The sequence below is a fragment of the Aegilops tauschii genome, chromosome 5 (assembly GCF_002575655.3).
Source record: "Aegilops tauschii subsp. strangulata cultivar AL8/78 chromosome 5, Aet v6.0, whole genome shotgun sequence".
NCBI classification, from domain to species: domain Eukaryota; kingdom Viridiplantae; phylum Streptophyta; class Magnoliopsida; order Poales; family Poaceae; genus Aegilops; species Aegilops tauschii.
Genome location: NC_053039.3, coordinates 436,423,631 through 436,434,497, shown reverse-complemented (window position 1 = coordinate 436,434,497; position 10,867 = coordinate 436,423,631). Strand labels below are relative to the sequence as shown.

Here is a 10,867-nt window from a genome sequence, read left to right as displayed (position 1 = left end):
ACCGTCATGATCACCATCGTCACCTTGATCTCCATCGTAGCATCGTTGTCGTCTCGCCAACTATTGCTTTTACGACTATCGCTACCGCTTAGTGATAAAGTAAAACAATTACATGGCAATTGCATTTCATACAATAAAGCGACAACCATATGGCTCCTGCCAGTTGCCGATAACTCGGTTACAAAACATGATCATCTCATACAATAAAATATAGCATCATGTCTTGACCATATCACATCACAACATGCCCTGCAAAAACAAGTTAGACGTCCTCTACTTTGTTGTTGCAAGTTTTACGTGGCTGCTACGGGCTTAGCAAGAACCGTTCTTACATACGCATCAAAACCACAACGATAGTTTGTCAAGTTGGTGCTGTTTTAACCTTCGCAAGGACCGGGCGTAGCCACACTCGGTTCAACTAAAGTGAGAGAGACAGACACCCGCCAGTCACCTTTAAGCAACGAGTGCTCGCAACGGTGAAACCAGTCTCGCGTAAGCGTACGCGTAATGTCGGTCCGGGCCGCTTCATCTCACAATACCGCTGAACCAAAGTATGACATGCTAGTAAGCAGTATGACTTATATCGCCCACAACTCACTTGTGTTCTACTCGTGCATAGCATCAATGCATACAACCAGGCTCTGATACCACTGTTGGGGAACGTAGTAATTTCAAAAAAATTCCTACGCACACGCAAGATCATGGTGATGCATAGCAACGAGAGGGGAGAGTGTTGTCCACGTACCCTCGTAAACCGACAGCGGAAGCGTTATCACAACGCGGTTGATGTAGTCGTACATCTTCACGATCCGACCGATCAAGTACCGAACGCACGGCACCTCCGAGTTCAGCACACGTTCAGCTCGATGACGTCCCTTGAACTCCGATCCAGCCGAGTGTTGAGGGAGAGTTTCGTCAACACGACGGCGTGGTGATGATGATGATGTTCTACCGACGCAAGGCTTCGCCTAAGCTCCGCAACGATATTATCGAGGTGTAATATGGTGGAGGGGGGCACCGCACACGGCTAAAAGATCGTAGATCAATTGTGTGTCTAGAGGTGCCCCCCTGTCCCCGTATATAAAGGAGCAAGGGGGAGGCCGGCTGGCCCTTGGGGCGCGCCAAGGAGGGGGGGAGCCCTCCTCCTAGTAGGAGTAGGACTCTCCTTTCCTAGTCCAACTAGGAAGAGAGAAGGGGGAAGGAAAGAGAGGGAGAGGGAGAGGGAAAAAGGGGCCGCGCCCCCCTCCCCTAGTCCAATTCGGACTCCTCATGGGAGGGGGCGCGCCACCTCCTGGGCTGCTGCCCTCTCTCTCCCCTCAGGCCCACTAAGGCCCAATACTTCCCCGGGGGGTTCCGGTAACCCCTCCAGCACTCCGGTTTTATCCGAAACTTCTCCGGAACACTTCCGGTGTCCGAATATAGTCGTCCAATATATCAATCTTTATGTCTCGACCATTTCGAGACTCCTCGTCATGTCCGTGATCACATCCGGGACTCTGAACAACCTTCGATACATCAAAACATATAAACTCATAATATAACTGTCATCGTAACGTTAAGCGTGCGGACCCTACGGGTTCGAGAACTATGTAGACATGACCAAGACACCTCTCCGGTCAATAACCAATAGCGGAACCTGGATGCTCATATTGGTTCCTACATATTCTACGAAGATCTTTATCGGTCAGACCGCATAACAACATACGTTGTTCCCTTTGTCATCGGTATGTTACTTGCCCGAGATTCGATCGTCGGTATCTCGATACCTAGTTCAATCTCATTACCGGCAAGTCTCTTTACTCGTTCCGTAATACATCATCCCGCAACTAACTCATTAGTCACAATGCTTGCAAGGCTTATAGTGATGTGCATTACCGAGTGGGCCCAGAGATACCTCTCCGACAATCGGAGTGACAAATCCTAATCTCGAAATACGCCAACCCAACAAGTACCTTTGGAGACACCTGTAGAGCACCTTTATAATCACCCAGTTACGTTGTGACGTTTGGTAGCACACAAAGTGTTCCTCCGGTAAACGGGAGTTGCATAATCTCATAGTCATAGGAACATGTATAAGTCATGAAGAAAGCAATAGCAACATACTAAACGATCGAGTGCTAAGCTAACGGAATGGGTCAAGTCAATCACGTCATTCTCCTAATGAGGTGATCCCGTTAATCAAATGACAACTCATGTCTATGGCTAGGAAACATAACCATCTTTGATTAACGAGCTAGTCAAGTAGAGGCATACTAGTGACACACTGTTTGTCTATGTATTCACACATGTATTATGTTTCTGGTTAATACAATTCTAGCATGAATAATAAACATTTATCATGATATAAGGAAATAAATAATACTTTATTATTGCCTCTAGGGCATATTTCCTTCATGTTTATCAAAGATGGTTAAGGTTTCCTAACCATAGACATGTCTTGTCATTTGATAATGGGATCACATCGTTAGAAGAATGATGTGATGGACAAGACCCATCTGTTAGCTTAGCATAATGATCGTTCAGTTTATTGCTATTGCTTTGTTCATGTCAAATACATATTCCTTCGACTATGTGATTATACAACTCCCGGATACCAGAGGAATACCTTGTGTGCTATCAAACGTCACAACGTAACTGGGTGATCATAAAGATGCTCTACAGTTATCTTCGAAGGTGTTTATTGAGTTGGAATAGATCGAGATTAGGATTTATAAATCCGAGTATCAGAGAGGTATCTCTGGGCCGTCTCGGTTATACACATCATAAGCTTGCAAGAAAATGACTAAGGAGTTAATTACGAGGTGATGTATTACGGAAACGGGTAAAGAGACTTGCCGGTAACGAGATTGAACTATGTATAGAGATACCGACGATCGAATCTCGGGCAAGTAACATACCAATGGACAAAGGGAATTGCGTGTGTTGTCATAACGGTTCGACCAATAAAGATCTTCGTAGAATATGTAGGAGCCAATATAGGAATCCAGGTTCTGCTATTGGTTATTGACCGGAGAGGTGTCTCGGTCATGTCTACATAGTTCTCGAACCCGTAGGGTGCGCACGCTTAACGTTCATTGACGATATAGTGTTATATGAGTTATATGATTTGGTGACCGAATGTAGTTCGGAGTCCCGGATGAGATCGCAGACATGACGAGGAGTCTCAAAATGGTCGAGAGGTAAAGATTGATATATAGGACGATCGTATTCGGACACCGGAAGTGTTTCGGAGTGCACCGGATAGTCATCGAGTCACCGGAAGGGATTCCGAACACCCCCGGCAAGTGTATGGGCCTTATGGGCCATAGGAGGGGACAAACCAACCTACTAAGGGGCTGGTGCGCCCCTTTACATGGTTGGTCGGCCCTAGGGAAGGAAAGAGGAGGGGTGGCCCCTCCTGTCTTTCCCTCCTCGGGAGAGAAAGGAAAGGGGGGCGCCACCTCCTCCTTCCTTCCTCCCCACTCCAATTATGACAAGGAGGGGGGGTGCAGGCCAGGGCAGGAGCCCTAGGGCTGGCCAGCCACCTATGTGGTGCGCTTGGCTGCCTCCTATCTCCCCCACCTATATATATGTGGGAGGGGGCGCCACACAAAGGACACAACATTGTCTTAGCTGTGTGCGTCGCCCTCTCCACCCTTTACACCCTCGGTCATATTTTCGTAGTGCTTAGGCGAAGCCTTGTGAAGATAACTTCACCATCAACGTCACCACGTCGTCGTGCTGCCGGAACTCATCCACTACCTCGCCGTCTTGCTGGATCAAGAAGGTGGAGGACGTCACCGAGCTAAACGTGTGCTAAACGCGGAGGTGCCATACATTCGGTACTTGATCGGTTGGATCGCGAAGAAGTTCGACTACATCAACTGCGTTACTAAACGCTTCCGCTTACTGTCTACGAGGGTACGTAGACACACTCTCCCCTCTCATAGCTATGCATCTCTTTGATAGATCTTGCATGTGTGTAGATTTTTTTTCATGCAACATTTCCCAACAAAAACCTGAGCAATGTCGCAACTTGGCATATCAACATCAGGTCGATGGATTGGCACCGTCTACAACTACGACTGCATCGGCCTCCTTGTCTCCTCAAGTGACGACGATGAGAGCCCATCCTCAGTGGCGTTGGAAGCAAACAGAATCAAATTTCATTCACCATGCTTTTAATTAGGGAAGTTTCAATGATGTCGGAAGCAAAGTTGAGTAACATTGAAAACAAAATGTGCTTCATAAGGAAGAAAACTATCTAACAAGCCCACTATGCTAAAGTAATTAAAAAATATATTTTATTTAAATTTCAAATCTACTTTACTAAAATCAGCAATATCGAATAGTCGGTAGGATTCTAGGAACAGTCAAATCCAACGCATCCCACAATCCGAGTGTAGCTCAGTTGGCAGCTAGGTGGGGTGGGGTGGGTGGGGGTACTCGTTGGTTCAATGGGAGACCATGTTTATGTCGACCATGACACAATGACACGTCTTTGATGACTTTGTCTATTTTAAAATATCCCGTTCAGTTTTTTGAATATGCTCTTAAAATTAGAGTGCGCGCGGATACATTCACATGAATGGTGAGTATCTGAGCATCCGTGTGTTTATACTGTGTTTCTTGAAACAAAAAGTGGCAGGTATTCCTACTCCCTAGTGTGGGATGGGCAACATGCGAACGATGCTTCGCCTGCGCAAACTCCTTTTTACCGGTGCCGGGAGGTACCGGCTAACCATCTGCCGTTCGTCCACTTTACGATTCATGCGTTTTGCTGACCCACATCTCATGTATATTAGTGTATTCCCAAAGAGCATGGTGTATTCAACATTCTGTCACATCAGATGATGAGTCCATGTCAATGATAAAGTAATACTTGATGCATGCTTGATCCATTCTCTCTTCTGGTTCATGTAAAAGTGCATCCACATGTGAAATTAAATCATGCCTTTTATTTTCTCTTTAGCAATTTTTAATTCATATCTTTAAAACTATAATCCCATTTTAGAAAAAAATTATATATTTGAACTCCTGGCGCCAAGACCTTTAGAGCATCTCCAGTTGTTCGCCCCCCAGCGCGCCCGACGATAAACAATGCGCTGGCGGTTTTTTCGCTCTAGGGCGATGCAGTTCCCAGCCGCGCCCCCAGATTTCGGCCCCCAAGGCGCACATAAGTTCAAACTTGTCTTTTCCCTTTGCCAAAAAATGCCCCAAGTTTGGTGATCAACGGCGATCTGCAACAAAATTTGGCGATCACCATGCCACAGTCGGCGATCAAGCATAAACAATAGTTCGCCGCTCCAAAGGAAGGACGCGTAGACAAAGGAATGCATCAAACGACGGGCTCCTCGGGCGTGGGACTGGCCAGCGTCGGCGACGGCGTGGCTTCTATGCTCGAGCTGTTCGGCATCGCCGTGGCTTCTGTGCCTGGGCTGTTCGGCGTTGTCGTGGTTCCTGGGCTAGGCGTCAGCATGACTTCACCACCAGAGCTGGGCGTCGGCGTTGGGGTCGGTGTGGGCGTAGCCGTTGGGGTTGGCGTGGGCGTGGGCGCGGTGGTCGAAGGCATCTGGTTCAAGATGAGGCCGTGCTCCGCCAGGTACCACGCCTTGACCTACTCGTCCATCGTAGACATGTCCGCCCCCATCAAGAACGCCAGGTCGGTGTTCCTCTTCTTCACGGCGACGTTGGTCCGGAGCAGGTCGAGTTTGACGGCGCTGTTCGTCATCAACGCCGACCACCACGCCTCGGATTTCTCCTCCCTCTTGCGGCATGGTCCTTGGCGTCGGCGATGCACTGCTCGATCGACGAGTGCAGCCTCTCGGTAGCGGTGCAGCGTCCTTCGCCGTCTTGGCTTTTTTGTTGCCGTCAGGGCGCTCATGCGCCGCCCCCGGGGCGGGTGCGTTCGGCTTGTACGTCTCCATGGCCTTGGCGAGGGTGCGCCAGACATCCTATCTGTCGCCGACAATCGGACCCACGTGCCTTTTGGCATCGGCCGGCACCCCCCGGGGGCTTGGGTTCGGCTCGGGTTCGCCGGCCGCTATTTCGGCCCAAACCGGCGATAAAGAAGTCCTGGGGGCGCGACTGGGCCGATTTTTCGGCGCCGACGCTAAAAAAAGAGCCCTGGGGGGCATGTTGGGGGCGCGGCTGGGGATGCTCTTAGAACAAGATCAATCTTGAATACATTTAAACATGATTAAATTTCAACGTTTCAAATGAGTAAAATCAGTTTTCTGAAATAAGTGAAATAAGTTCTTTGAATTGAGTGAAACCAATTTTTTGAAATGGGATTTTGTTTTTGTTTTTTATGTATATGAAACATATTTCAGTGCAAAATATGTAAAACTTGTTATTTAAAAAATGTGAAACTAGTTATTTTGAAAAATGTGGAGCTGATTATTTCCGGTCAGTTTAAAAAATAAGTGAAATATATCTTTGAAACAAGTGAAATTGTTATTTCAATTTAGTGACTGTAATGTGTTTTTCTGAAACTAGTGAAATGAGTGAAATCTATCTTTTGTAATTAGTGTAATCAATTTTTTGAAAAAAGTGGAATATAGTATTTTAATGGAGTGAGTGTAATGCGTTTTCTAAAATGTGAGAAATAAAATACTTGAAAAAATGAAATATATCCATTGTGAGCGTAATGTGTTTTCTAAAATGAGTGAAATTAGTTTCGAGATTTATATTTTTTAATGAATGAAATCATTTTTTTAAATGAGTGAAATGTAGTATAGTATTTCATTTGAGTGAGTGTAATGTGTTTTCTGAAATGAGTGAAATATATCTTTTGGAAATGAGTGTAATGTGTTTTTTTGAAAATAGTGAAATCTATTTTTGGAACGAGTGAAATTTGTTGTCTTAACTGATATTTTTTTAAATGAGTGAAATCATTTTTCTGAAATAGTTTTTTTGGTGTGTGGAAATATGTTAAATGGGTTATTTCAAATACGTTCAAATGATTATTTAAAATATATGAAACTGGTATTTATGAAATACATGAAACATATTTCAATGTGTTTGTCAAGTTGTTTATTGTGAAACTGATGTTTGTGAAATACAACTAGAACTAAAATATGGAAACTATAAAATTCAAATTGTTCAAAATATATCCAAGATCGGTCTTGTTTCAAAGTTCTTGTCGCCCTGAATTCAAATATATAATTTTTTTTCAAAAATAGAGTTTAGATTCAAAGAATATTTATCATCCAATTTTTCCCAAAGAAATTAAATAGAGGTCTTGCATGAGGAGAGAGAGGGATAATATATGTACCATGCATGCAAGCGTCGTGTGTACCCCGCAATCACAACGGACATCTGTACCCCTCCATATATATCAGCCCCGAGTGTATCCTCAAACCGATTGATCTCTAGCTAGGTTGCCATGGAGGCGCAGCAGTCCGCCGGCATGTCCGATCTCGCCGCCCGCCTTACCAAGCGACTCGCGGATCCTTACAGCGACCGCAACCTGGTCTTCTCGCCGCTCTCCATCTGCGTCGTCCTGGCGCTCCTGGCCGCCGGCGCCCGTGGGAAGACCCTGGAAGAGATCCTCCGCGCCCTAGGGGCACTGTCCCGCCGCGAGCTTGAGGACTCCGTGGCGCGACTCTTGGACGGCCCCCTCAGGGACAGGTCGTCGGAGCCTGGCGGCAGCGGGCCGAGCGTGGCGTTCGCGTGCGGCGTGTGGAGCGACCTGACGCAGCTGCTGAAGCCGGCCTTCCGCGACGCCGTCGTCGGCAGGTACAGGGCCGAGGCCAGCTCCGTCGACTTCCGCAACGACCTAAAGCAAGCGGTGCGGCAGATCGACGCTTGGGCCGCGGCGGCCACGGGGAACCTCATCCAGTCCGCTGTCCCTCCGGGAGCCGTACACCGGAAGACCAGGCTCGTGCTGGCCAACGCCATCTACTTCAGGGGCAAATGGGACGTGCCGTTCTACGAGAGCTCGACCAAGAACAGGCCCTTCTACCGGCAGGACGGCAACGCCGTCGACGTCGCCTTCATGTCCAACTACGACCGTCACTTGATCGCCGAGCACGACGGGTTCAAGGTGCTCAAGCTACGCTACAAGAGTGGTGCACGGTACATGTCCATGTGCATCTTCCTCCCGGACGCGCGCGACGGCCTGGCGAGCCTTCTGGACAAGATCACGTCGTCTTCCCCGGCAGGCTTCCTGCGCGAGCACCTGCCGAACAGCAAGGTCTCGACCGGCAAGTTCGGGGTGCCCAAGTTCGAGCTCTCCTTCGACAGCAGCCTCGACGGCGTCCTCAACGACCTGGGGCTCCTGATAGACGCCGACCTCTCCGAGATGCTGGAGGACGACGTCCTGGGTCTCCTGCTAGACGCCGACCTCTCGGAGATGTGTACGAGTCTCATCTCTTTAGGTTTACCGGGGGCATTTTGGGAATACCAGAAAAAGTGACAAGTTGCTAACGGTTTGACTAACAGATTTTGTTTGACATCTAACGGGAGTGCTATTGTGGCCTGAAAAACTGAGAGAAGAGTGCTATTTTGACACTTCGGTTTTTCATAGTGGTATTTTGGCACTCGTGGTTTCCATTAGTGGTATAGTGGCAATTCTCTCAAGGAACAAAGGCCGCCGCCGTCACCACGGCGTTCGCCTGCAATCCGACGTTTGCTCCGGACCTGTCACGGCGAGTGGATTTCGTAGCGGACCACCCGTTTGCCTACTTCATAGTCGAGGAGGGTTCGCACGCCGTCCTCTTCGCGGGGCACGTCGTCGACCCTGGCAATGGCGCCGGGGCGGTGATCCCGTCCCCTCCCCCGTTCCAGGAGTGCACCACAACAAGAAGAGAAGCTGGCGATGAGATGATGAACAAGTATCCGGCTTATGGTCCGTCTTATGCTCCCGTGTCGCCGGTATACAACCCAGTATCGCCGGTGTACAGACCATATTCGCCGGTGTACAGTCCAACATCGCCGGTATATCAACCGTCCTCTGCACCTTACAGTCCACAATCGCCGGCGTACAGCCCACAATCGCCGACATACAACCCGGCAGTTCTGTTTGGGTGGAACAGCGCCCGTCCAGCCGGGGGATTAGATGATTTACCCCACTTTACAAGGGGTTGGATGATTTGCCCTTTGATTGTCTCAATGACAGTGGCCCCGGACCCCACCCGGTAGCCTCTTGGGGGTGCAAATGATCCAATGGAGAAATAAAGTGGGGCAAAAGATCCAATTTCTCCCGTCCAGCAGCATATCGGCCATCACCGCCGGGGTAAAAACAAAACACGCCATACAGTCCAGAGGAATGAGCCAATAACTCTACGCTTGCGGGCAAGATGACACGGAAATCACGTACGGACTCTTCTCCACCAATCTCTTCCCACCCCTGATTTTCAATGCGGGTCCCACCACCTCCTGATTGCCAATCAATGTTTCACGGCTCAGCCCGTAACTATATTCAGTAAGAATCAGGGCGTAAGTGTAGCATTTCTGCGGGGGAGGCGATCAAATGTGATTGATGAACTCTCCAACACTTTCCTGATTAAATGCCTTAATTCAGCTGTTGCATGCTTGGATTGCTTATGGAATCTTATCTTATATATGAAGAATACTTATATGCATAGATTTTGCGCATTGCTGCTTGTCTTTTGCAAGTCGTTAGCTACATCGGCTCTCTTTGTTTTTCATTCTTCATAATAGCCACTCCCTCCTTCCATCTATATAGAGCCTAATGTGTTTTTCTATGTCGTCTTTGACTATTGATAAGGTAAATAGTACATGAGATGTATAATATAAAAATTACATCACTGGAAGCTACTTTCAAATACGAATTTGACGATCTGCTTTGTGTAAGTTGCATGTCATATATTATTGCTCTAACATTTGGTCAAAGTTAGCCTCAAAAAACGCATTAGGCCTTATATAGATGGAAGGAGGGAGTATACATATAGAAGTTACTAGATTTTCAATTTGGATAAGCTAATTTTGTCAGAGGAGGACGATTGGAGGAGGAAGAAGCAAGAATGACGGTCAATGGATTATAATCTAGTGACCCAGAATCCATTTTCCCCCAAAATAATTTTTGATGCAACTTTTGTATACTCTAGATTTTGTATTTGCCATACGGAAAGGGGAAATTTTGTATTTGCCAATTTTTCTTAGGACACTCTAGATTTTGACATTTCAATTTTGTCACTCTTAGTTTTTGACAATTATCACATTTGTCATTTTGTGGCAAAAGCAAAATAATATTATTTTATTTTTGCCACTTTTAGCTTTTGATAATGTAAAAGCTAAGAGTGACAAAAGTGAAATGTCAAAATCTAGAATAGCATAATGAAAATTGGCAGAAATTGGAGTGGTAAAAACAAAGTTTCCCCACACCGAAATGCTAACTGGCGCCCGTCGGTCGGATGGATTTCACAGTGACCCTCCTCACCATCATCGCATGAATCCTGAATCAGGGCCGGCGCCACCTAGGATCGCTGGAACGGGTCGGTGTGTAGTTGCTTCTTGCGAACGTCTGCTTTTTTTTCTTTCAAACAATTTGGGACTCAAGGGATCAAACCCATGCCCTCCCGTGGCACACGCGGGAGCCCAACGCCGCTGGGCTGTGAGGGCTTTTCTTGAATCTTTTGGTTTAAAATGCCGCATATATTTTACAGTCCCGAAAATACCATGGCAGTTTTTTTTTTGTAGCATGGTGTTTTTTAAATAGGATGGAATTTTTAATTTTGAGAGATGGCCTTTTTTTATCTTCAATTGCATTGCAGTTTTATTACTAAGCGCATGGCATTGTTTATTAACAATATGATGGATTTTATAAGAGATGGCATTTTTTGTCATGGCATTTTTTACCATGACATTTTTTAATAAAGAGGATGGCATTTTTATAAATAGGATGACATTTCTATTATAAGAG

The 10,867-nt window shown here is 46.8% G+C and overlaps 1 protein-coding gene across 1 annotated transcript; it reads left to right on the top strand.

Annotated features, from left to right (window-relative positions):
- The first annotated feature begins 6,282 nt into the window (after nucleotides 1-6,282).
- Nucleotides 6,283-9,123, top strand: LOC109772829 (putative serpin-Z8). Its single transcript, XM_073499251.1, has 2 exons — nucleotides 6,283-8,306; nucleotides 8,648-9,123. The coding sequence occupies exons 1-2, from the start codon at nucleotides 7,367-7,369 to the stop codon at nucleotides 9,121-9,123; spliced, it is 1,416 nt and encodes a 471-aa protein (XP_073355352.1). The 5' UTR covers nucleotides 6,283-7,366.
- Nucleotides 9,124-10,867: the final 1,744 nt, after the last annotated feature.